Here is a 27,433-nt window from a genome sequence, read left to right on the forward strand (position 1 = left end):
TCAGATACAGAACGAGGTGCTCTGCTAGGTAGTGAGTAACTCTGTCACCTGCAACTTAGATGAAGAGATATATATCTGTATAATGTGGTTAAAGATGTATGTAGTACAACATGTATCTGGGTCACTTTTCCATCCACTGTTCAGACCTTAATTGAAGCTGAAATCAGCTGGAGAGTTAATTTCTCAGAACAAGAGCAAGGTGGCAGAATTTTCCAGGTGTCCATCCTTTCACCTAGAAAATATAAGCTGCATCATTTCCCTGCAGTGTTTTCACTGAGAACTCCCTGTGTGTTTTTGGTTAACCACCAGCAATGGAATTTCTGCCTTTTCATTATAAAATCCTTCAGCACCACAGTTTAAAGATTACACTGGAGGGACGTGGCTCTAAGTTAGTGTATGTTGAATATAACTTTGATTTCAGTCAAATACTCATTCATTTGCCCATTGGCAGTGTAGTTTTCTCTTCTTCCAAGACTCAAACATACACATATTTTTGAACATGATTAAGGGTTTGGGTTTTTTTCTAAAGAAAGTCACATACTCTGTGTTTCCCCCAGTCCAGATTTGGTGGATTCAGTTCACATGTTTTGTTCAGTGGAACCTCGAAGCTGCACAAGGCCAGGACCTTTTATTTTGGGTCTGCTTTTGCACATTTAGTGCCTTGTCATTGTATGGCAGTTTCCAGCTCTCAAACTCGCGCTGTTTGAGTGAGATTTTGCTGTGTTCAGATTGAGCATTACAGCAGCTACTCCTGTGTGGCTGGAGCCCAAGCCTCACACCTGCAGCTGCGAATGTGTGAGCAAAACAGGAGACAAATTTTCAGTGATAATAGGATTAGCATTGGGAAATTTAATTCCTTTATCTCTCCAGCCCATAAAACATCCATTGTTTTAGTGCTGGCTAGGATTTTCCTTTCAAATCAGATTTCTTTGAAGACTTTGGAAAACTGTTACCTGTGTGTAAATGTGATTAAGCTGATGCTGCAGCTCTTTATTATCTGAGCTATTAAGATTCAAAACCTGAACCAGTCCTGCTATAAGTAAGAAAGAACAGGAAAGGTATTGTAAGAAAGTCAGACATTTTAAGAAAAATGCCTGAATAGATTTGGTGGCACTTTACAATTTGAAAAATAGGATACAGGATTCATGATGGAAAAGTCGATGTTCACCACTGTTAAATTGGCTTTATCTCTGTCAATTTGCTGTTCTAAGACACAGAAAATAGATTTTAGGGGTTTTTTTTCGTCCCCAGAAATAGAAATAGATTTTCCCATACAGAAGATTTTGTTTTGCCTTTTATTCTCTGCATTCTCCGCAGAAGTTCTGAGATCGAAGAACATGCACTGCACTGAGCAGGAGGATTGTCTTTGTGTTAAACCTCAGCTTGCAAAACATGAAGGGAGTTTTCTACCAGAGTGGAATTGGATTTCAGCACCTGTCATGGGTCTGTCTTTCAGCCTGCCCTCCCTGCTGAGAATGGCTTTGTCCCTGGACGCCGCTCGGTACCGCTGGCAGCGGCGGGGAGCTCTCGGTGCCTCCCAGGCTCTGTCAGAGTCAACACCACTGCTGCTTTCTGTCAGAGCCCAACCAAAACTCTGCCTGGACACCTGGAGGATTGTGCTGCCTGACAATGGGAGACACTGGAAGGACTGGAAACAAACTTCTACAGTTTATTCTAGAAACAGGATACAGACCACAGAGTACACATGGTTCACTTTTTTGCCCCGAAATCTTTTGAGACAGTTCCACAGGTAAAAAAACTCCTTCAATGTAGGCACAGAGTTTGTGGTGATTGGGATGGGGCTGGCCCAGCCCATCCCCATGGGCACAGCTGTGAGCAGCAGGTGAGCAGCACTGACAGCACTGAGCCCTGGAGAGCCCAGGGGCACTGAGCAACCACCCAAGGGAGCAGAGGGCACACAGGGGCAGGGCATCAACAGGAGGGGATAAAGGGCTGGGCTGAGGAACAAGAAGGGCAGATGCTTGAAGCCTGCTGAAGTGATCTGGTGTTAGTCTGTATGGGTTGGAGCTTCCTGAAATTGTGTGGTGGCTCTCTGTGTATGGTGGCCATCTCAACTGTGACAATTCAATGATCCTTGAGATTCAAGAACTCTCTGTGAAACTGTGCTATTTGACTGTGATGGAGAAGGGCTGCTTTTGTAGTTGCAACTGTCCCAAAACTTAGGTGATGATAATTTGTAACAAAATGGCACTCAGTTGACACTGAAATGGTGGATTAAGGCAATACTTAACTACTGCTGTGACCAGCTTTTTAAATAGAATGCTGCAACAGTTCTCCTTGTAAAAAAATCAAATTTTATTTAAAAATCCTTCAGGTATTGTGTTGCATAAACTTCTGGTTTTTCGAACACAAAAGGAATTAATTGGATGTGTTGAGACACCTCTGAAATTTTATAGATTTCAGCAGCTCAATTTTGATATATTTTTAATGTCACAAAGTGACTGTCTACCAATGTAGAAATATGTATGTGCAAGTGCAAGGTCAGGTTTCTTTCCAAGTGCTGGTTTAAAATTATGTAAAAGCCCCCCCACACCCAGCATAAAGAATCAAGTCAAAAAGGACTTGATTCCAGGGAACCATCATTACAATAAAGAGAAATGGAAGTTGTATATCCATCTCCAGATTTGAAATTTTCATTTTGTATACTGGACTGGCCCATTCCTAATTCAACCTGCCATTTGCAGAATCCTTCATGGATTCCTGATGGGTACATTTCTAGAAACTCATTGGTTAGTTTTTCAAGGTTTGTTTGGCTTTTGTTAAAATTTTTGCTCATTTTCAATACTGAAGTGGTGAAGGGCCATTAAAGACCTTGGAGATCCCACAGACAAATATTGTTCCCAACATGTGAGAAAACAGGAGCTAGCTATAATAGTATGAAAATGTATGTCATGGGCTCTTCTGAAGAAAAAATTTGCATCTTGGTTAAGCAACTGATTCATTTGTCCTGGAGAAAGGAAAAAGAGGGTGGAGGAGTGAAATTATTAATGTCTCTTTGACACAGAGTGGGGGTTGTTCATTAAGGAAAGGATAGGTTCGGATTTCTGACTACTTTTAATTTATTTTATACCTTTTCAGGCTGGGTAATCTCTACTTTTTCTTTCTGGTGGTTCTGAACTGGTTGCCACAAGTGGAAGTCTTCCACAGGGAGATTACCATGCTGCCTCTGCTCGTGGTGCTGCTTGCCAGCATGACTAAGGATGCTATTGAAGACTACAGAAAATACCAGTATGATAAGACAATAAACTTCACTAAAACCAGGGTATATGACAAGTAAGTAAACTAAATCAATTATTTGTTTCCTTGCTTCTGTTGTGATAGAAACTGCTCATCTGATTTTGCAGTAGCTCCCTCACTGACCCTTCAGAATACTGTAAGCTTGGAGGAACCATTACAAAATATTTTTTCTACCTTTAAAAATGCCTTATTTATCTTACTTAAATCATCTCAATATCACTGAGGCTTTGTTTCATATCAAACAGAGTGTGCTGATGTATACAGGTTTTCATTTCAAGTTTTCAGAGCAGCTTGTCAACACACACAAATTCCTCTCCTGATAGCAGAAGGATCTGGAGGATAAATGGAACTTGCTCAAGTCTGGAACACAAAACTGGAACAATGCCTTTCAGATGCCTCACACTAAAACCAGTAATATAGAAATTAATGATCAACTACATTCAAGGTGAATCATATAGTAATAATCAGGAGATGAAAAAGCAGGATGGAAAATCATATAATAATCAGGAGATGAAAAGGTTTTAGGACTTCTAGTAAGTAGAGAGATCAATACAAGCCAGCTTGGCTTTGGAGCTGGTGCAACACCTGTGGGAAGCTGTTTGCTCAGAACTGACTCAGAAGGAAGAAATAATTTCACTGCAATTCTTGTTGCAACATTTTGATTTCATCAGAGTTTCTTGTCCAAGTACTAACTTGAGACTGCTTACCTTGTCACTGCATCCTGAAGCAAACAGGAGTTTTCATTTAAAATAAGTTTAATATTTGTGTGCTTTCCTTTTTTCACCTGCCCTTAAGCCCAAGCCACAGAGAAATAAAATTGCTAGGGTTTACATACATGCCATTAGCTCTTCTGGAAATTAGCCCTCATCCCTGCTGACATATTTATGTGTCAGAGGGAGAAGGATCAAAGGGGAAGGGGTGTCTAGGTGAGAGAGGAAGGCTTGGGGAGAAGGATCAGATGGAGGGGCAATCCAGGTGCATTGCACTTCACTTGCTTCTGTCCATGTCTGATGCCTCTGGCTACAAAATCAGAGAGTTACGTGCTTGGGGGAACGGGGGTTGGTTGTTTGGTTAATAATAATCGATCTTATGGTCATGAAAACAAACAATAGATAGAGGAAATAAAGAGAAATCCTGTCTGTTCTGAGGCTGGTAGCAATCCTTTGTTGACATCTGGGACACGGAGCTCTGCCCATTACCTTTGAGCTTCCTGGCAACTCCCAGGGCTGTAAAGTGATTCTGAAACTGCCGCAGTGACCTGTGAAAATCCTGTGTGTGCTCAGCTTTGCCACAGCTCTGTGCTAAAGCAGAGACACTTCATAGAGCAGAGAAGGGAAATGGTCTGAACGGGGCCTCCAGGCATCTGCTGGCAGGAAGAACAAAACATTCAGGATGCTTTTGGCAGACGTGAGGTGCAGCTGCCCCAGCAGGATCTAGGACCTGGTGCAGCTGAGTCAGGATGATCCCTGGCCCTGGCTACGTGGAGGTTGCAGTGGAGGAGGCAGCCCTGGGATTCAGACATCTCAACTCTTCACCATTTGGGAGTTCGTTTGGACTATTGAACTCTTCTGACTTCATCGGTTCTCAACTTGGAGCTACTTTTTGAAAGAAAAACAAGATGTCAAGGAAAATTGCTCCAGGCTGCTTCTCTAGAATGACATGGAAAAGACATTTTTTCAAGGAAACCTGCTGCCAATGTGGTGCTTCAGACACAGAAATCCAAAATGAGGAGCTGGAGAAGAGAGGAAAACTAAGGAAAAGAAAGAAGAAAAATGAAAATCAACGTGTGATCATGTCCAATTTGCCCTTTGGAAGCAAGAAGGGGAAGGAAAATCCAAACAGATACTATGACTCCAATGAAATTAAGACCACAAAATATACCATCTTAACTTTCCTCCCTAAAAATATCTATGAGCAGTTTCACCGCTTTGCCAATATTTATTTTGTGTTCATTGCGCTGCTGAATTTTGTGCCAGTGGTGAATGCTTTCCAACCAGAGGTGTCTGTGATCCCCATTTGTGTCATAATGGCCATCACAGCCATTAAAGATGCTTGGGAGGACTTCAGGCGTTATAAATTGGACAAAGAAATCAATCACATGGGATGCTACATTTACAGCAGGTAAGCTTTGTACAGCTTTTATTACCAAAAACATTGGGTCAAGATCTTTGATCCGTGGTGAAGCTTTTTGTTTAAAAAAAAAATTAACAGATAACTGCTGGAAAATCAGTCATTAGACGAAATAGGAAAAAGTTATGGGCATTATATATCACCTGGTATTTGTTCTCATGCAGGGAAAGATTTTTTTTTTTTTTAGACATGCAGTGCACTGAAAACAGGTGCTTAAAAAGCAACCAGCAGCTGAATTTCTAAGACATTTTTCAAGAGGGTTTAATTCTACTGACCTAAGGAAGATCTGTCATGGGACTTGTTTGCATTCTTAGATGCCAAGAAATCACTTAAAAACCTGGCCCTTAGAACTACATTTTATTTTATACTCTATGTTGTTAACTAGCTTTCAGTTATTTTTTCTTTCTCAGGCAGTATGTAAAATGAACCTGTAAAAGCACAGTCTAGAAATGAAAGATAGTAATTTATGCCTCTGTTAGTCACCTCTAAATGAATTAACCACATGTGTCTGTGCTCACTTCTTCAAAGTGCTTCACGACTTCTTGCTTTTAGGACATTCAGAAGATTGAAAATAATGTTTTATTGTATCAAAACTGTTCTTTCATCAAAGTAGCAAATGACTTCTCCCTGATAAAATATCACATCTGGGAGTCAGAAGTGCAAAACTTTCCATCTCCATAAATGTGCCTGTCATCCCCCAAAATAAGCAGCAGTGCTTTATATAACATGTGCTTTCATGAGCAAGATCTTGCAGAACTGTGGCTTTTATCACATGGGGCTGTCATTTCTGTTTGTTTCCCCTGCATGTGTTTGTCAGATTTTCATGTCCTGCTGGTTAAACAGGAAAACAAGAGGTTTGCTTGTTTAGGGGCTAAACTAAGGCCCACATATAGATAATGATTTGTCATTTAAAAAAACCTGCACTCCTCTCCTTGCCAACTTTTAATAAAAAGCTGGCATTTTACAAGTTTCTAAATATTGAGGATTTAAGGTCTCATCTGTGGTGAAGAATGTCAATAATTGTAGTTCTTTGGGTAGGGTGGCAAACTGCCTTTCCTGTCTATCTTTGAAATTTCAATCTGGCTGAATGTTCTAGCTTTTCCAGTGTTGCATTTGCCTATGAGGCAATGGATTATCTGTTAATACTTGTTAAAAACAATATAGGACAGAATAAGTGGGACAGTAGGTGCTAATGAATAAATCTGCAGAGGGATCTTATTTATTTCCTCTTTACACACAGAAACCATGCCAGTTTAAATCTGAAAGCCTTTTACCATGGGAACATGAAGTAGGGAATAGAGTAGAACTTGTTTTGTATAAGGGAAAAATTATCCACCATGGAATTACCACATATTCAGATCCAGATTCAAGATTGTTGTGCAGAAACACGAGAGAGGCCTGCCTTAAAATTGGTTATTCCATCCCATAAAAAAGATTTTGATCTATGAATCAGTCTTGTCTAGGATCTTGTCTCTCACCAAAGTTTTATGGGCCAAAAGGTGGTGTAAGGGAAAGGAAAATGTGAAGGGCTTCAGACTACAGCATTCATCCTGTCTGGAAAAATCGTGGGTAATAACAGTTGCCATCAGATCAGTCACTACAGCTTATTACATTATGAATAATTTCAATCAGGCTTCTCTGGTGCTTTGAGAAGCTGATATTTCTTGTTCTTCTTGCTGGCTGCAAAGCCGTGGAAGGGCACGATGTCTTCTAATTTTCTTCCATATGAATCATGAAAATAGGTAATTGTTTTAACATAGGTGAAAGTCTTTTGGGGACATTGCAAATTTTGTTAATCTTGTGGCAGCAAAAAGTTATTTCTAACAGAACAACTGATCTTCCATCCTAGATGAAATATTACTTAGATTTTAAGAGGTAATCTTGGAGTGTATGTTGTCTTTATTTCAGATTTTAATAAGGACTCTGGCACCTGTTCCAAAAGAAATACAAAGGCAAACCAAACTTTTCTAGGTACTGAATGTTCTTCAAAACTTTCTTGAAGACCAGAGGAAATGCAGTAAATTGCCTTCTTTCAACACAGAGCAAGGGAAATTAAAATTAAATAGGCTGGCCTGTAAACATATTTATTCTAATTTTCTTTTCACAGAGATCAGCTTAAATGGGAAATCTAGTCTGCTGGTCAAATGAAAGAAAAGACACTTCCAGTAGTGTATTTAAAGAATGTTTAATTGAAAAAATTAGAAACAATTAATAGGCATTAAAGTGTCCTGGGGAGATGCAATAACCCAGATGTTTGATTGAGGAGTTTGTACTTTTGGAACCCAAAATTTTGGAATCATACTCTGTAGACAATCTGCTGTGCTGTGGGAACAAATCACACACGAAAAGGAGAGAACAAAAAACTGAATTGCAGATGGTACAGACCTATGTTTAAATGCTGCTTTCTCATGGTGTTCTTTAAAATATACTTTGTCTACTTTAACATTTTCCAAGCAAGGCAGACCCTCATCACTACAAAGCATTTTCTATGATGCTATACTTTATTATCCCTCTTTAATTGCATTTCAATTTCTCAAGTCACCTGATTTCATGAAACCCCATTTAGTTAGACTCCATACATAACAGTTAATTATAACCTTCAAATATGTGTGATTTTTATCATGTTTCATTTTGGTGACACAGGGTCCCCAGGCAGGTGCAAAGGAGAGCTGCTTTATTGCAAAAAACCAGGCCTTTTTAAGCAGTGAGCCCATTATCAGTTACATGGTTTTAAAGCATAACAAACATAATTCAACCAACCACCAAACACCACAATGTGAACACACAATGATTTTATAACTTGCTTTCCTACCCCTAATTCAGCTGAGTCTCTTCCCCACAGCCCTTTTCTACTTAGCCAAAGCAGCAGGCCTGAGCCATGATTTTATAAGGGTAACAAGGCCCTTATTTTATAAGGCTGTGCCTATATGCAACACCCAGGGACATTTTAGTCAAGACTGGCACAGATTACTCTTTTCATCTTTCTAGTCAGTCAGTCCCTCCAAACCTCCCATGGTTATTTTTCTCTAAACTCTCTTCAGTTTGTCATTAATTTACTAACAGGGGCCAGCACTGAATGTGGTACACAAACCTGAATGTCAATGCAATAGTTGCCAAAAGCGATTATATTTATTCAATTTTCTTGAAGTTCTATAACGTTCAAGGAACTAATTGGTATGTAATTATTATATAGCTTGGCTGTGATATACCCCAAGCTTTATATCAAGCTCTGTAAATACTCCACAGCATCCAGACAGGTTTTTGCATCAATTGCACATTTTTGGAAGATTTAACCTATTTTTTCCTCAGTGTTTTAGTAGTCACAAAGATACAAATGCAAGGGCTATGCACAGTTCAGTATGGCACAGCAGCAGCCACAAAAACATTAACATTATTTAAGCTATTCATATTTCTTAATTTTAAGAACCTAAATTCAGGTATCTGAGTCAGTGACTCAGAGAAACCTTGTTTATGTGCCTTGAATCATCCTGTGGCCCTTTTGGAGAAGCAGGTAAGCCAACAGGCATCCTAAATGAGGTAGCCTGATTATTCTTTCCATAGAAAGTTCCTCTATAATACTTTCAGACCCTGTCATTTTCAGGTAGTTCCTACAAGCATCAATCTCCTCCTCCTCTCTCAGTCCTCTGATGCCTGTGGCACAAAAGTTTAGGCTGGCCTTCACTCTGACTCTTTGTCTGCTTAGTGTAAGGTTTTAGAACATTTAAAGATTTTTGCATCAGCACTAACTCTGGGTTAGCCCTGGAGCAGAGGTATAGAAAGAAGGAAAAAGCAAAGTGCTCATTACTGTGGTGCATGAAAAGAGAACTGCCAACAGCAGAAAAACTGAAAGTGGCTTAATCTGGACCCACTGTTTGGAAAGAGAATTAAAATTTTTCAGTCAATTGAAGGATTGTGATTCTGTGCTGCAGTTTTCTGTCTGACAGCAACGGAGATTTGCTTGCCTGCAGGTGACCATCCATACTTGATGGGAAGCTGGGCAGCAAAGGCTGCCCTTCTGTTTGAACCTCCTTCATCTGCTCTGTTCAGCTGGATTTCTGAGCAGAGGGGAGGCTGCACCTCCTGTGGGTGCTCCCCATGTCTGGGATGGTGTCTGGGACTGGCCAGGGATGCAGTGACCAACAGAGGTGTGGGGCATCTGAAAAAAGCAGAGAAAGGGGAACATGCTTGACAACATGAATTGACCCACTGTAGAAACTCAGAGTTTAAAGAAAAACAATTTTTCTCTGGACCCAGATATATCATATGCAACTCATTCAACCCAAGGTGAACCTGAAAGTTTGTAAAGTAGAAAGCAGGATGAGAGGAAAATCCCATTCTGACAAGGGCACAGTGAGCTGAAAGATTTCTTGCCAACACTTAATTTAAGGTGTTGGTCAGCAGCACTGAGTTTTCCCTTGTTAAAGAGCCTTTTCTTTCTGGTTTATTATTTTTGTTTTCTGACAAAGCATAACTTTAAAGACTAGGAGCCTGCTGGAGGCTTTAGTGGCTTCGTTTTATACACACAAAAAAAAAAGGGGCTAAAGCTATGTCCCTCTTAAAACCTAACACAGGCAAAATTGCAATCAGTTTCTTGGACATAGCAATATCAAGGCTTCAGTGGTACCTTCCCTGAACAGTGCATCTCATCAGCTGGGGGCTGAAGACCTCCTGAGTAGGTGAATTCCTGTGACAGCCACAAATCATGTACTTGGATTAGTTGCAAGTTACTACCCCCCTGCCTAATGTTAAACATGAGTGTTGTTCTCTGGCAATGGGCATCCCCTGCTCTGCAATCCCTCTCATTTTTGTCTGCTCTTTATGTGCTGTGGAAATTTTGTCCCTAGTTTAGCTGTGGGTACCTGAACTAGCAGTGAGTTTGACTGAAGGCACAAACAGTGCCTTCTGCTTGAGGCATCCTTCAGCCCTGCAGGGAGCTGAGAAAATGTCCTGAACCAACAGAACACTCAGGTGTGCTGTGTCACCGTGGCACTGCTTGAAAAATCATGAAGAAATTAAAGCACCTTGTGTGGGTTATGCTGATTGCCTGTGAAGAATGATGGGACAAGCTGAGCTGACTAAATGCAAACCAGCTCTCAGCTTGAAGGTGGAAGAGCAGCGAGCTGCAATCGTTGTCAGTCAGGGTGTATTGCTACAGGGAGGATCCTCAGTCTCTGTGGAAGAAAATCCATAAAATGCATTACCAAAGCTACCACTGCTTCATGTATTGCTTGATCAGAGCTTTCTCCAAGATCTATTACCTGCCAAGACAATTAAAGCTGCTTCACAGAAAAGGTGCAATGGCTTAGCAGCAGGAGCTAATGACTAAACATTAAGACCAAATAAATAAGAATCTCTGGCTTTGGCTCAGAGACCTGCAAAATCATGGCCTCATGGCATTAAGATTCAACCTGTCTCAACTTTTATAGCCCAGAGAGTAGAGGGTTTCTACCACGTGACCTCAAGAGCTACATGGTCATATAAAGATATGACTATCAAAAAAGCAAAATATTAATATGTATGTTTCTCTATTGACAACACAGATATATTTTTCTACATGCCATAACCTGGTGACAATTTGGGGGGATATGGTGCACAGCAAACAATATATTTATTTTGAACTGCAAAGGATCCTGAGATGGACTTTGCAGTAAATTTAGGGAATAAGATTCACTGGACTAATTGTCTGATAAAATGTTTCTAGATGACAAAGATTTCTGAAGATCTTTCTCTAAGACAATCTAGGAGATGCATATGCTGTGGAGTGCATGTGAAAAAATATTTTTATTTAGTCTTCTGTATAGCAGAACAATAATATTTACTTCCCTCCATTCACCATGCATTTTGATCCAGTTTTTCCTTGAAATTTAACTTTATTGAATCCAAGAAAGTGAAATCAAACTGTTGACACAAAGTCAATAATTTATTCAAGTTCCCCCACAATCTCCAACTGCAGCAGGACTTTTTTATTATCTTTTTTCCCAGAAATGACTTCATAAAATCTGTTTAGCTCAGGCCTTCTGTTCAGATTTGATGAGTTCAATAACAGTTCTGGCAGACATCATTTTGAGTGTTCAAGGCCTCTTTTCATTGGCAGTATCCTCTGATGGGCATCATCATGATATCTGTGAGCAAGGGAGCACTTTTTGAATGTGCTTTTGATAAATTGCCTGGTAAAAGAGAGCAGGGACTGAGGAACTTGCATCTTACATCTTGTCTTCAGTGCCACAGCCCTGGCACCACATGCTGTAAGAATCAAGTGTCCAGATTCCCACCTATTGAAAATCCCCACATCTGGTGATTTCTGTTTTATTGGTTGAATACATTTGCCCTTTTTGTGTTTTTCATCAGACCATCTTGGATTTATTAAGCTCCTCTGTTTATTTAGCAACCAGAGCTTGTGCTGTTAACTTTCATCACTGAACAGAAAATGGGCAGTGTTCCCAGTCACAGGGATTGCTGAAAGGAAACTGCTTCATCTGAAAAATCTTGTTAGACAACTAGGACAGTGCTGCCGTGGGGTGCACCAGTTTCATCATGAAGTGCTTTTCTTCCTTTCATCCACTGGCAATTCCCTACAAAGTTGTAGAAAAGCTTTGTACTATTTTTGGTACTTTTAATTATTAACCTTATGATATAATCAAAATTTTAATCTTCCAGGTTCAGATGAAGTTTTCTTCAGGAGCAGAAAATGTGTATTCTTTGAGTACTCATTGGGAGAGAGGGACAGCTCCCCTGAATGCAGGTTTGGGATTCTAGCAATCCCTGAAATGTAGTCCCTGTGCCTAGGAAGGCTTTTCCTCTGATCTGAAAGAGGTCATTTGGCTTTTCTGACTCACTGGCTCCTCTGTAATTAGGGACTGGCTAGAACCCTGAAGCTTTACGTGTAATGTAGGTTTCATAGGGAGCTATTGAAAAAAAAAAATTACAAATCCATTATTTCTGTGGATTATTTGGGCCATTCTGGTTTCTTTCAGCTGATGTGGAATGCAGCCAGCTAGACAAGGCCCTTCTATAGCATTTTATGAGTGGGCAAAATCAGAAATATGCTCTGTAAACTTCTGAATTGTGCAAGAGTTGACGTACAGGGAGGTAGGATTACCATGGAGAAGCCACAGTAAACATTATATGCAAACTATAAATGGCATTCAAATGTCTAGGATGGCAAGACATCTGCTTCCTCTAAACTGGTCTAGTACTCTTTCTTTCCTGTTTTAAACAAACAAATTAAGAAGTCCTGTTCAGAAGGTGTTTGGCATGGAAAGGATTGGTACTTACATAGTTGATCTGTTATATTAACTTAGTATCTGCTTTGTAGAGGATTAAATACTCAGCAAACATTTGCTAAAATACTTGCTAAAATGGAAATTTTACTAGATTTTTTTTTTTTTAATGCATAGCAGCATCTAGTTAACTTACAAAAACCTCTGTTCTTCTGTGTGGTCTCTTATGTCTGCTGTTGCACAAAAGAAAAAGGGCATGCAGGTAAGCAGAATCAGACAAAGAAGAAGAATGAGAAATTCAAGAAAGAAAAATTAATGTAAGATGAAAAATTATTGCTACAACCCCACGGTTTAGCAAGTGCTTCAAAAGCAGCAGTAAAGGGACTCCAATAATCAGGCTGGGGGGCTCTGGTTTTTTAATTAAAATTCAGTGCCACTGGGAAATGGGCAGAATTTAACTTCTTGCCTGAGCTGCACAGGTAGCTGCTTGTTGTTGCTCTGTGGCTGAGGGCACAAGCCAGGTGAGAGGGTTTGCCTGGCAGCCTTGTGGCTGGCTCTGCTCTGCCCCAAGCAGCAAAGTGGGTGAGCAGGAAGCAGCCCTTGGCCTGGAGTGAGGCAGGGCTGGGATGTGTGCTTTGAACTGCAGGGAAAAGCTTTATCTCTCCCATCACTGCTCCCCTTCTCATGGCACAAACACTTCAGTGAAAGATAGTATTCTCCATCCAATGGATGAGGATGATTAAAAACTTAACCAAAAATGAGACTCTGAGTCACTTCAAAAGGCCTTTAATTGTCTGGCTGGTAAAGTATCATGAGCGTTTTCCCTCTCAGAGAGCAAGGCATAAGATAATTCAGTTATTCATCCTGAAAAAACTATTTCCTCTCAAGGAGTTAGAGGAACCAAGCCATTGTTGCAGTGCACTTTTTCCCATTAACTAATTTTAAAGCTTATTGTGTTGTTTCTGGTCTGCTTAGGTGGTTAAGAGCAGTTGAAGGATTAATTACTAAAAATGCAATGGCAAAAAAAGTCTGCTATTTGCTGAACTTAGTTGGTTGATGAAATAGGAATTTCTTTTCCTTGAACCCCATAGGCTTTTTTTTAAATTTTTTGTTAACTTATAATCTTTTTGTTTCTTACTTTAATTTTCCATTAAATTTGGGCTCTGCTTGTATTTTTTTGCTTAATACTAAGGGACCATTTGTCAGCTCTTCCACTGTTTCTCTGCACTAAGCTAAAAATTTCTAACTTCATCTTGAGAGTTACAAACTGGAAAGACCCGAAGCAAGTGTGGCTGAGGTATCAGTTTGCTTCTTTCAGGAGCTATATATGCTGATGTTGGAAAGTGTCTGGGAAACAGTCACAGTCCAAAGCAATAATCTGAATTTCTTCAATAAGATACTCAAAAATACCTCTGTTAGTCTGCCTGCTACACTTTATAGTGTATATACAGTATATATACACTATACACTTTATAGTGTATAGTGCATATTTGGTGTATAATATAGTGTATATTATAATATGCACATTATAGGACTAGTGCTAGAATGAAAGAGAACTGCTGTAAATGTTTTATTCCATGTAAAGGTTTAGTTTGAATGTGACATATGGTGAAGAGGGGCTGTGGAAGTGTCTGAATCATTAAGGTCAGTGTGCCCCCATGCCCTCTTTTCTGTTTCTGAGGCCCCCCAACCCAGCAGTCCTGCCCCCCTAACCTCCCCCATCACCCACCACATGCTTTCAATGCCGCAGGGAGGAACACGCTTACGTGGAGAGGTGCTGGAAAGATGTCAGAGTGGGGGACTTTGTGCAGCTGCAGTGCAATGAGATCGTGCCAGCAGACATCCTGCTGCTCCACTCCTCCGACCAGAACGGGATCTGCCACCTGGAGACCGCCAACCTGGACGGGGAGACCAACCTCAAGCAGCGCCGGGCGGCGATGGGCTTCAGCAGCCAGGTCAGTCTGGGCAGCGCTGCCCAAGCTGGGCTGTGCCCAAAGAGGGGCACGTTGGACACAGCCACTGCTCAGGGGGTTTGATTCTGCCTGGCAGCTGGAGGGAAGCTCGTGGTCCCTGCCAAAGCAGCCGTGGGTTTCCTCTGTGTCTCCGCTGTGCTGACACACCACGCTCATCACTGCGGAGGCAGGTGGAGGTGGGAGAGCTCAGCTGGGAGCTGCTCTAAGGCACTCTGGGCTGGCAGTGTAATAGGAGCTCAAGGTAAATTAATTTTTTTTTTTAATTAAATGTTTGACATCATTTTGTGATTCAGACTGAATTCTTAAAATCACCATTTCTTTTTCATATCGTTTCCTTTTTACCTTTTTCCTTTATTTTAGTTCTATATTCACGTGGCTCATGTTGGATAAACCTGGAGTAAACTAGAAAATATGACTTACATATTGTTGTTGCATTTTCAAGTATCTTTAAACACACAGCAGGGCAGTTTTTCAAACAACCCAGAACAAGTTTAAGGAGTGGTGGCACGTGAGGAGGAAAACTTTGTTCCATTGGAACCACTCCAGGAGAGAGGAAATAAAACCTCACAGATAATTCTAGGCATTGCATTGATTTATTTAGCAATTAGTACCAGTGCCAACAGGAAGATCTTTTGGGGTTACTGGTGTGTGGGACACAGCTGCCAGGGAGCAACCAGACATTAAATAAAGCACACCATTTCCATGGCCAGTTGAGATCAGGTGCTGTACTCATGTTATTTGCTGGTTGTTCAAATGGAAATCACTTTTCAAAGACAATTAAGGGCTGTCTCATATTGTGGCATAGCACAGCCCTTTTCCAGTGCCTTCCAGTGATGATTAGGGAGGGGGCTTGTTGCTGAGACACACTGGAAATTCTAATATGTAAAGATTTAGCAGAAAAACAGTAATCTGGCTACTTAACATTTTTAAATGTTGCATTTTTGTCACAGCTCCAATTTACATGTTAGATTTTCTACCTATTTTTCCTTTTAGAGGAGACCAGGGTGCTCTACCATTACACAAAATGCAAACTTTTGCCTCAGTTGTTCGTAAGGTGTGGAAGTTTTCCATTCTATCAGAAAACACCTCCTTGCTAAATTATGCCCCAGACTGCCTATTTGGGGTGATTTTCTTTAGACTTTGAGTTATTACTAAGATAAACTCTATGCCTAGGAATGTCTGCACCTAAGAACTCCTGTCACATTAACGGGGGGGATGCAGTTCTGGCCGTGGGGGCAGCCAGTGCTCAGGAAGGTGAGAGCTGACAAAACTTCCTGTGTCACCCTGCTCTTGTGGTGTGTTTGTGTAAACAGAGTGCTGGATGAAAACCCCAGGGTGTGTGGTACCACACTGCAGGTTTTACTGTGCCAGCTTCTTCCTTGTCCTTTGAGCTTTGCTTATCCTGTGATTTATGAGCTGTGTAAAACCCCCTCAGATGTCATTCTGCCTATAAAGTGACTCTTTAAACAGGAAGGAAATAAGTACATATTAGTCAGTTCTTCAGTTGGGTTTAAAACTAACTGGGGTTAGTTCTTCAGTTTAGGATGCAAGAAAGGTGGAGAGATATTATTTACAAGGGCATGGAAGGACAGGACAATGGCTTCAAACTGACAGAGAGTAGGTTTAGATGAGATATTAGCAAGAAATTCTTCCCTTTCAGGGGGTGAAGCCCTGGCACAGGTTGTCCAGAGAATTTTTAGGTACCCCACCCCTGGAAGTGTCCAAGGCCAGGCTGAACTGGGCTCAGAATCAGCCTGGTCTCGTGCAAGGTGTCTTTGCCCATGGGATGATCTTCAAGGTCCCTTCCAACCCAAACCCCTCAGTGGTTCTGTGCTATGCTTAGGAATATTGAATACAACTCTCTGTAAAAGACTGAGGGAAAGGATTATTATTTTTTTCCTTTTACGATGTTTTCTAATTTGAATTTTCAAACATAAAATTCCTGTCATCCAAAGAGAAAAAATTTGAGACAAGAAACATTCTTCTGTACCCCTTTCTGTCTGGAAGCCTAATCGTTCTCTTTTTTAGCAATGAACATGCCAGGTGACTTTTGTATCTTCCTGTTCTCCTGTTGTACAAATACTTCTAGCAAAACCAAATATGAACTGATTTTCCTGTTGAGTTCATGGAGTTGAACAAGATTCAGCACAGGTTAAAATTCTCTTAACAGAAATTCTAAAAATACTCAGCCAGATGGGTCAGAAGGTATGCAAAATGCCATTATATTCCTGAAGATTTATATTTCCTCCAACAATTTTTTATTTGTACTTATATATGTATATATATGTAAAAATTAAAGCACAGTGCTTTAGAAAAAGGCAGGGAGGCCCAGTAGCAGATTTGATGTCCAGCTTTCCTAATGGAGGGTTTTGTGTTAAGTGAGCTTCAGTTCTTTCAAAATTCTGTGGCGCAGCAATAATTATCTTTCACATTTCTCACATCCCATTTTTATTACATTTTCTTAATCAAATATCAAAGTTCTGTGTATTTTTCAGTTAAGACTAAATCACCACTCATGTCAGACGAGTACCTCTCGTTCTGTCTGCTTTCTGGACTGCTCCATGCAGTCCAAACCCCAGGCTGCTCCCTGAACACTGAGGAACTCAAGTAAAATCAAGTGTGACTCAGTTCCACTCCAAACTCTGAGTGAGCCCTTAGCCTGAAAAGCTTTGTCTCATTTTGTCTCTCCTGGCAGTGTGGGTTTATTCTACTGCCTTCCCTCTTCTGGATTTGTTCATCCATTTCAGGGTTGGGTGGTGGGGGTTTTATGCTGTCAGTCTTGCTTTCAGTTTTCTTTTATTGTGAGACATTCATTCAAATGTGTGTTCTCTTCATGATTACACCATCCTGGGCAGTAACATAAATCTTCTAGCATAATCAAAAATCCTGTTAAATCCTGAAATTATTTTCATTTGAGCTTGCTGACCACTGCTTTTCTTCTATAAGTAAGCCGAATATTTCACAGAACACAGAATCCCAGAATGGTTTGGGCTGGAAGAAACCTTAAATTTCATTTTGTTTTAATCCCTACCACAGGCAGGGACACCTTCCCCTATCCCAGGTTGCTCAGAGCCCCATCCAGCCTGGCCTTGAACACTCCCAGGGATGGGGCAGCCACAGCTGCTCTGGGCACCCTGTGCCAGGGCCTCTCCACCCTGGCAGGGAAGAATTTCTTCCTAATATTTAATCTAAATCTACTATCTTTGTTATACTCACTTAAAATGAAGACAGGTGCTTCCACTAATTGGCATCTGTGATGTCTTGTTCAATACACAGCATTTTGTTCACTTAATTTAACCATTTGTTATTCCAAGAGGAGGAAATACTCAGCCCTTCTGAAGATTTGCTTCAGGCTGAATGAGTTAAAATGTCTTTGTCTCTCCTTCTAGGGCAAGTGCTCCAGCCCTGGTGGTCTATATTAACCTTTTTTTTAGTGTCTAGCATTTCAAATACTCATTGGATCTGACACTCAGTGTGTTTTCTCCTGTAGGAAACTGTGTTTGAACCAGAATTTTTCCAAAACACCATCATCTGTGAAATGCCAAACAATGATCTCAATAAATTCAAAGGTTATATGTAAGTACTTGTTATCCATAAATGCATTTTGGATCTGTACTTTGATGTTGCTCTTGGAGGAATTGGATGGAAGGAACATATTTTGAGGAAATTGATGGTTGTCACAATTATCTATTCCCAGATTCAGAAGTCAATATAAAATGTAGACTTGAACTCTGTTCTGTGGCAAGGTAGAACCAAGGCTTGGCATTGCATTTACAGTTGTTTCCTACAAACTATTTTCACAGACATTCAGCTCTCTTAGACATAAGCTCATGTACATTTGACCTGATGATTAGACTGAACTAGATTTTAAATAAATCCTTCCAAGTGTTTGAGGTATCCAACTGCATGGCTCCAGTTTATTCACATTTACAGCCACAGGAAAAGGTGTCGAAGGTCTGATAAACAATCCAGAGTTTCTTCTTATTAGAAAGGTAGAAAAATCAAACATGCAAAATGCTATTGAACTGATGCACTAGACTAGCATAAAAAAACAGGGCAGGTTTCTTTTTTGTCTTTCTTCATTAAATAATTCTGGCCCAGGCATAACAGCAAATTCAGCAGATTAAACCCACTTATGAATTATAGGGCAAATTTCTATGTCATGGCTCATGTCTTAAAATTCTCTTACCCTCCAACACAGAGCAGCTCATTCCCACACCACAGCAGAGTTGTCCCAAGTATCTTCTGCCCCAGCCCCATTGTCATGCCAATAATTGAAGTGCAGGAATGTGCCAGCATCCTCATCCACGCCCAGCTTTGCTAAATTTCCCAGCAGCTAAAGGAGGAGTTGATGGCTCTGCAAGAAGCAGTGAGAGTGCTGCACCTGGAGGAGCTGCAAATGCCTGGCCCTGTGACAGAGCAAACCAGGGATTATCATCTCCCATTAGCCCTGACCATTCCTAATCTGGTTTTGAGGCTGTGCCCTGTAAGAACACCTCTAACAGCAATGCCAGCTCTCCCCTGCTGCAATATCTCACAAGGGAAAAAGAGGTCGAGTTTGTATCGATTGCTGGCTGTGGCTCTTGGCTTCAGGGACCACTGGGTGCAATCCAAATTGAAGCAATCCTTCCAATTAGCAAGGAGCACTGAGATTATAGAAATGCAGGAGATATGTCACAAGGAAACACACAGAAATACACACCCTTAGGACTCAGGACTGCCTTCAAAATATTCAACTCTCAACTGAAAGTCTGTAACAGAAATCTCTTTGGTGAATGCCTATTGTCTCTCTTGCTTGATGGAACGTGGAATTAGCTGCCTTTCTCTCCCCTCTTCAGGAACAGAAGAAAGAATTTGCTGGGGAAAATTACTTGCTGAGAGTTAGTGAAGTTTCTGTCTTTGGTCTGCTGAGATTTCAGCTATTTTGTAAATTATTTGGAGCAGGCTACCTTTTTGTCCACGAACCCTTAATAAATTATTGAGGCTCTACTGCCTTGCTGTAAAATAGCAGGAGTAGTCTCTGATAAAAATGATAAGAAATAACTTGGTGACATCCATCTGACATGTCCAATCACAGAAAATTCTATTCAAGGGGATGCAAGAAGGCTTCTATTAAATGAGTTCCCCAAGGCTGAATATAGATTCCAAGAAAAACAGATTTCTGGCATTATGTTTTTACAGTTCCACCAGCTGTAGGTTGTTGACACCTACACCTTTCCCCTTGGCTGGTTTAAGTTGTGTAATCATGGGCAGCTGCACTTAGACATTGGACTTTACTTGCCCTAATATAACACCTAGCCTTGCCCTTCATTTGAGAGATGAGACTATTTGCTGGTAAATGAAACACAAAATACCAAATAGAAAGTAGAGAGAGATTATTATTCTAAGGGAAAAAAGGTCTTTTCCCACCATGACCTTTACATAACAAAACAAGACAAAGCATCTGAAATAGAAGCTCTCAGCTTTGGCAAAGGTCTCAGGAGGAACTCACCAGTGTAAAATAAAAGCTGTGGGTAGGGGTAGGTGTGTGCCATTAATTTTCAGAGGGAAGAAACAAATTTCCTGCCTGATGGGCACTGACATTATGGTTTTCAGCAGTTTGTTCTGCAAGCAGAAGGATCTGGTCAGTGATGGGGCACCTTTATCCAGGATGAAAATTCTTCTATCCAGGATGAGAATGAGGAAGAGCCCCTCAGCCCAAAGGCTGCTTCAGTGAACTGAGATTCACAAAGCCTTTGGAGGCTCTTGCAGGGTGTAGATGTATTCATCTGAACCTCTGCTCATCTTTCTAAAATAAATTTGGCTGTAAGAACTTGCAAAATGACTCTTGTTTTCTTATATATTGAATCTGCCAGATAAGTTTCCAAGTGAAAGCCAAACTTGCTTTGTATTGGCATCATGACTGCAAACAGTCTTTAAAAGAAAGACTCGGACTTCTCTGTAACTTTTTGCTGGAAAAGTTTCCTTGAAACTGAGGGAAATAAAAAAGGGACTGCAAAATTGCTTTTTTTCAACTAGAAACAGACATGTACATGAAAATTTTCTTTAACACTCCATTAGAACAGAAAAATTAATTGCCCTACTTGATTATATTTCTTCTAGGGAGCAGCCAAACCATGAACAGGTAGGTCTCAACATTGAAAACCTCTTGCTTCGTGGGTGTACCATCAGAAATACTGAGGCTGCAGTAGGAATCGTTATATATGCAGGTAAGATGTACTTTTTATTTCAGTGAACTGTAAATATCCTTAAAAACATAACTATAGTCCAATATCGCCACATAATTTGACATTTTCTTTTAAAAACTAGTAGTGCACAGAAAGAGTATATAATTTTTTTTAAGTGAATGTATTACTCATCCATCTCCAAAGCCAGCAAGTCTTGCACTGGGTCTTTGGCACGTGACAGTATCCTTGTGCACATCAAATATCTTGTAAAAATATCCAGACAAGTAAAAAAATTTCCCAGGTGTATTTAACCCTCAGCTCTTGCTATACTACTAATTCCATCTGTCATAAAATCTACACAGCTGCCCTAAGGGAGGTCTCACTGGCTCCTCAGGGTAGAAACTGGAGCAGCTAAAGAGCTAATTAGGAAAAAAAAAAAAGTCATCTGTGAATTTCATTCATCCATTCAATCCAGCACATAGGAGGCAGTGAGGCAGCAGCTGGAGGTGACAGAAAAGGCAGCAGCAGCAGCACAGGTTGGTGCTGACACAGACAGAGTGTGTCTGTGCAACCATGAACTCCATGCAGGAGACGTGGACAGGAGAGACAGTGTTGGTGCCCAGGTCAAGTGCAGCAGTGCCAGGTTCAGCAGTGGGTCAATTCATCTGTTTCTCAGCATCTTTTACCTTTGGAGTGTCAGCACTGCTTTTACTCAGTGAGGGTGATTTATCATTGGCTTTGCCAGCTGTGTCCTCTTCTGCATCAGATAGAGTGCATCAGCTTCCCTCTTCTTTGTAGATTAAATAAAAGGCAATTCAAACACAACAATTAATCCCATTAGCTATTATTATCTTTCCAGTAGAGTTATATTAACTGCTTTATGTCTAATCAGCAGCAAGGGGTTCAGGGCTGAGCCACCTAAGACAAAAGAGAAGTCAGAGAAGTCCCACCTTCACAAGAGTCATTTAGCTCAGATTAATCTCCACAGCCTGGCACCATTCTCCTGACAACAGACTGTCTGTTTCACTACCACACCACTGGACTCTGAATGTCTGCTGCTCCCACATGTTTCAAGGCAGCTTTGCCTTTGCAGGTCTCTCACTGTGTGTCTGCCTCTGTGAACCCCCCAGGCAAGGGTGGTGCCCACCAAGCAGAGGAGAAGAGCCAGAGCCAAACCCTGCAGTCCTTTTTTATTTCCAAAGTAGCTACTGTATAAAAATCTCAGTGGGGATCATTCCTGATATAATTGGAGTAATTTATCTTCCCTTCTCCTGTTGCAGCTCCTCATTTTCTCCTGTTTAGCTCAGATTTCCCAGTATGTTCCCTTCACCACCAGCACAGATCCTAATGTGGATCTCCATTTGTGCTGCTAAAGCTGCCAGTAAAAAAGGTTGGAGTTTTAAAGTTATTCCCAAGACATGGTGGTTTTCATATGAGTAGGCCTTCAAATCATTTTCCAACTGAGTTCTTATTGTTAATGTCAGCATAAAAGTTTTGGGTTTTTTTTTCCTAAAATTAGACTGGCTTCAGTCAGTATCAGCTTCATTTCTAGGGTTCTTTGACATTGATTATACTCTGGCTTTTAATCATGGTCTGTGACCTTTTCTGAACAATCAAGATCAGTCCCATAATAAGGTGGCACACTTTCCATTTTTATGACTCTATTACTCCTCAAACTTTCTTTCTAATGGAAGCCTTTGTGAGGAGTGCAGCCATCACTTAGTGCAATTGCTGGGTCTGAGCAGTTCCCATCTGACCCGAGGACAGTTATACTTTTCATGGCTACCCAAATTGTTCTGCACAAAGCAATAGCATAAAACACAAAAACCTCATTACAGAGTGACAGCCAATGGAGTTTTCTCATTCTGATTGGGACAGCAGTAAGAATTATATGCTTTTCATATACTAAAGTACCAGAAAGAAGTCTTAGATGAGCCCATCAGCATCTAGAAATAGAGAGACAAGGTGCCATTGGGGTGGTAGGTGAGGTGCTGTGCTTCACAGCATAGGAAAGGGTGAGGATCAGAGCAGAACAAAGCAGTTTATTTCTCATATTTCTGATTTTCTGTTCCTTAGAAGGTGATAACTGTGTTACAGTAGTGTTCTTTTCCTGATGATCACCTGAAGTGGAAAGGAATTGTAGAAGTGATATCTGGAAATAAGCTCATCACAATTTCTTCCTGAAATAAATTCATCAACAGTTCTTTGAGGGTTTTCTGGGAGGCATTGGAGGGCTTTGGCTTGTTTTGATTTCAATACAAAGCATTCCATTACGCCTGACATAAAAGAAAAGTGAGGAATAAGATTCACACAGCTCCTGGAGGAACAGAAATTCAAGCAGCAGTGCTCTCCCCTTCAGTGCAGCTCTGTGGTTGAGAGATTTTGCTCACCAAAGGGAAGGCTTGGGGTTTGTTCTGAGTTCTGCCTGTATGGGAGTGAACACACATCTCCTGCTTCACAGCCTGTTCACTGAATACCTGCCTGAATGGAACAGGGGGGTTTGTGCTTATGGATGAGTTGGAAGGGCAGGAGCACAGGTAGTGTAAGCTGGTCCCACTGACACAGCTCCAGGTTTTGTAAATAATTACATATTCATTGGAATAGTAAGCCAGGATCCCCAGCTCTTGAGTGAATGTCCTGAACATAAGGCTAGAGACTAATTTTCTCTCTAGCTCTCTTCTTAATTAATAACTGCTGATGTAAACCTGGAATGAATCCAGCAGGTGTGATTGAACTGCACCTAACTTCCAGTTCTTGGTTAAATCTCTTCCCTAGAGAAAGCTGAAAGGCAGTTTGGAGAACAGTCCTTGCCACACACATCATGCACATACAAATGAAAACTAAATACAAGCCTGCAGGGTCTGTGTTTTCAGGGAAAAGGACTGCAGAAATAAACATAAAAAATACAAATCAATCTAACAACAGATGGTGTCCAGATATCCCAGTTGTGGAGCCACAGTTTAGATAACATTAATACAATTGAAAAAGTAATTTCTGCTTCTTGACTTCTTGTAGCGCTCCTTTTTTTTTCATTATTATTATAGAAGTTCTATCTCACTAAGTTTAAGGATTGGGGATTTTTTTATTTCTCTTATGACCGTTTTGTCAGCACTTTGCAACCAAATACTAAAAAGCTAAATATTATTGGTTTTCACTGACTTGTCGAATTTTATTTAATATACAAAATGTATCTAGTGGCTTTTGAATTGCTGCTGAAAAATATTCACATGTAGGTTTCAGGAATCTGTATAGCACCTAAACAATTTGTTAAAAAAAGGCAAATATGTAATGCTATTGTTGATTTTCTTGTTCTTCTCATGGATATTTGGCTTTTGATAGTTGATCTAGACCTTATGATCCTACTTAATCTGCTGTCACTGGGACAGATGTATCTGACTGCTGAAACCTGTCATATAATGGAGGTTTTTGGTAAACTTCAAGATTTAGACTCTGATGTAGTCAGTCAAATAGGAAGATGGACAAGGAAAGTTCTGAATGTCAACATTAGTCACCCTGCTCTCATTTGAAGAGAGAATACCTCTTTAAAAACCAAACAAAAATACAAAATATTTCATAAACATGATAGTATTGGTTTGTGTTTTGAAGGTCACGAGACCAAGGCCATGCTGAACAACAGGGGTCCTCGCTACAAGCGCAGCAGGATCGAGCAGAGGATGAACAGGGACATTTTCTTGTGTGTGGGACTCCTGTTTGTGATGTGCCTTGTTGGAGCTGTAGGTATGAAGCACTGACAAAAATCTGTTTCCCAAATGGTGATTAAAATTGGTGTTATAGATATGAGTGAGATCTACAGCTGAATGCCCTTGGGGTCTTTGGGCTCCTTGGTCTTTCCAATAGGTGAGTTAAAATGGCAAATCTGAGCAATCCAGGTGAAGAAAAGATGGCTATAGATGTTTCAGATAGGATTCATCCCCACCATGGTATCATTCATGGAAGGCAAGAGAAAGCCATTCTGTGACTGCATCGTAGGAATCAATATTTGTCAGCTGAGATTTTCCTTCCTTCCTGAGGGGGTGTTGATTCCCTGTGCATAACAGCAAAAGTAAAATGATTTTGCTTTAGTTTCATTTCAGTAGTGTCTTCCTCTAATATGTTTGGGAGTGGTATTAAACAGAGACACACAATTTAGAACCCATGAGTTGCTCATAACTAATTCATTCAGTTTACATCCTCCACGGCTTCCTTCCTTCTCAAAAGCCCCTTTGCATCAGGCTGTGAAATGGAGTAATTGCTCGTGTTGGAATAGCCTGCATTTTTCTGGGGTCCTTGCAGGTGAGCCCATGTGAATTTATTAACTGGTGTTTGGTAACTGACTGGAGTTTACTGGACTGGTAACCTCAAAAAGGTCATCTTCACTGCATGTAAGCACCTGCCTGCCTTCCAGCTCTGATGGCAACCTGTGCAGGCAGGCCAGAATTAACAGGATCTCATCATTCAGAGCAAAGGACCAAATTTTAAGTGTACTGACTTTTGAATGGGGCAGTGCTTTAAGGAGCTAACAGGGTTCCCATGAGCCCCTTTTTTTTTTTTTAATGGCTCTTGTTTCAGTGCCAATTTAGTCAGTGCTACTGCTCTGATTTAGTGACAGTCAAATCAAGTTTTCCTGTGCCTGCCCTGGAGGAATGTGATGTGCCACCAGTCAGCCATCAGGAGTGATACCATGGGAAGTAAGGACCATCCAAAACTATGAACAACTGAACTGACTTGACCTCTTCTTCAGTTTTACTGCTTCATGTTGCAGTGGGACTTTCAGCACCAAAATGGGATTTCAGTTTCACAACTGAGCTCTGTGTGAGGGAGAAATTTTATTTTCCTTGTTCCCTGGCTACTGTCATGTGAATTTAAAGACTTGTCTTGTCTGGTGTGTAGGGGCCCTTGAGTAATAAAATTGTTCAATTTAAGGTTAAAAGAAGTCTCAGATGAAAAAAATCAGCATTTGAAAAATAATTTATCTAGTCAGGCTAAAAAAAAAATATTCATTGTCCAAGTGAAAGATGTAAAAGCATAAAAAGTCCATTACCTTTCAGCCACCCAAAAAGTCCAGAGGCTCTGCCATGAGTTCCTGCTTGGCAGGCTTGTCTGAAGGTAGGGTTCTAGGGAAAAGTATGGATCAGTTATCAGGATTGTTCTTGCACACAGTGATAAACTGAGGTAAGAATTCTGTCGAGCAGAATTGTCCTCGTTCAGATGTGACTGTGGTCTGAAGCAGCCAAAGAGCATTGCTGAAATAATTTGAAAATCTTTGGCAGCATTTCAGTAGGCAGATGCTGCGAAACAACTGCTTGGTTAACTGCTGTTAATAGAAGTTTTATTTGATAGAGGTTTTTGGCATCTGGACAAATTATGCAATGAAGGAAACCAAGTTGTTTGCCTTAGTTCTGTGGGAAGCTTCTGATGCTGTAAATTTAGTAACCTCCTTGACAAAAGTTTATTTCAGTAAGGACAGTATGGAAAGTGGTAAAACAATTGTGATGGGATGTTGTTAAGTCCTGGAACAGAGGCTTTGTTGCAGCAGTGCAATGATATCTGCTGGTATTTAAAACACAGAGGAAGAAGCAGTTTGAGATATTATTTAATTGAAAGAATGTAAAGATGAGTTGCCTAAACTGAGTTTAGGGGATTTGTCAACTCTTAGCAAAGACAGACTGAAATCAAGAATGGTCAGGGAGAATAAGAAATATTTTAGTTAGTCTATGTACAAAGGTTCTAAGGTTTACTTCTGTGAGAGGAAAGAGAGTCTTCAGCTCTGAGGATTTTTATAGATAGGTGATAGAGATGGAGTCTTCCAGTAAGGAAACACAGAATGGGAAAAGATCTGTGCAGAGCTAAGAGCCGTGGGAAACACCTGACAAAACAGAGATGAATGAAAGTATCCCTGAAGCCTCATTTCTCACTAGCACATCAATTATGTGCATGTGCTGCAGAGCTCTGCAGGGGCTTTGCCTTCTCCAAAAGACTTGCAGCATTGCCTGGGGAGCATTGTTTTGGAAATGCTCTCTGTGTTTTGTTAGCAGAGCAGTCCATGTCTGCACATTTCAGCAGCTTTGTCACTCACTCCACTGCTCAGCCAATCTCAGTCTTGTACCTCATTCTAGGGCACGGCATCTGGACAGGAAGCTTTTGGGAGCATCCACCTTATGATGTCCCAGACTGGAATGGCAATTTTGTGACTCCAGTTCTTGCTGGTTTCTACATGTTCCTGACAATGATAATCCTGTTGCAGGTAAAAGACAAAAACCTCTCTGTTACCTCCAAGGAAGCAGCTACTCAAAATTGAGTATAATCACTAATGAACAATTAATATCAATTAATAGCTGTGCAGTGTCTTCTTAATCCTATTTGAAAATATTGCTAGGAGTGCTTCAAATCAGTCAAGTGTGAAATAATGGGGTTTTTTTCCTTTTTTTTCTTTCTAACTTCATTTTTTTTCCTTCTTTGAAACCCCACAAGAATACACATGTATAATATCTTTAACTCAGAATATCTAGCAGATGCAAAAAGATATTTACATCCCAATGCCAGGGGTTTTTTTCCTGCCTATATCCAGAATTCCAAAATAAGAAGGCCACTTAGCAGTTCAGAAGAACAGTGAAACAAAAATTGCCAATTTGCCAGTGGGGAATAATAACTAGGTACCGTTCATCTGGTCTAGGAAAGAAGCTAA

General features: G+C 40.6%; 1 protein-coding gene across 1 annotated transcript in view; it reads left to right on the plus strand.

Moving 5' to 3' along the window:
• Nucleotides 1-1,439: 1,439 nt before the first annotated feature.
• ATP10B (ATPase phospholipid transporting 10B (putative)) overlaps nt 1,440-27,433 on the plus strand; it is a gene marked incomplete at both ends in the record, with an annotated part of 45,630 nt that continues 19,636 nt past the window's right edge. Inside the window, 8 exons of the mRNA XM_084215579.1 lie at nt 1,440-1,501; nt 3,100-3,294; nt 5,074-5,379; nt 14,359-14,563; nt 18,072-18,157; nt 20,684-20,790; nt 24,355-24,486; nt 26,865-26,992. Of these exons, the coding sequence (XP_084071705.1) occupies nt 1,440-1,501; nt 3,100-3,294; nt 5,074-5,379; nt 14,359-14,563; nt 18,072-18,157; nt 20,684-20,790; nt 24,355-24,486; nt 26,865-26,992 (1,221 nt within the window). The remainder of the gene's footprint in view (nt 1,502-3,099; nt 3,295-5,073; nt 5,380-14,358; nt 14,564-18,071; nt 18,158-20,683; nt 20,791-24,354; nt 24,487-26,864; nt 26,993-27,433) is intronic.

Source organism: Fringilla coelebs, assembly GCF_963513975.1.
Source record: "Fringilla coelebs genome assembly, chromosome: 15".
Lineage (NCBI taxonomy): Eukaryota > Metazoa > Chordata > Aves > Passeriformes > Fringillidae > Fringilla > Fringilla coelebs.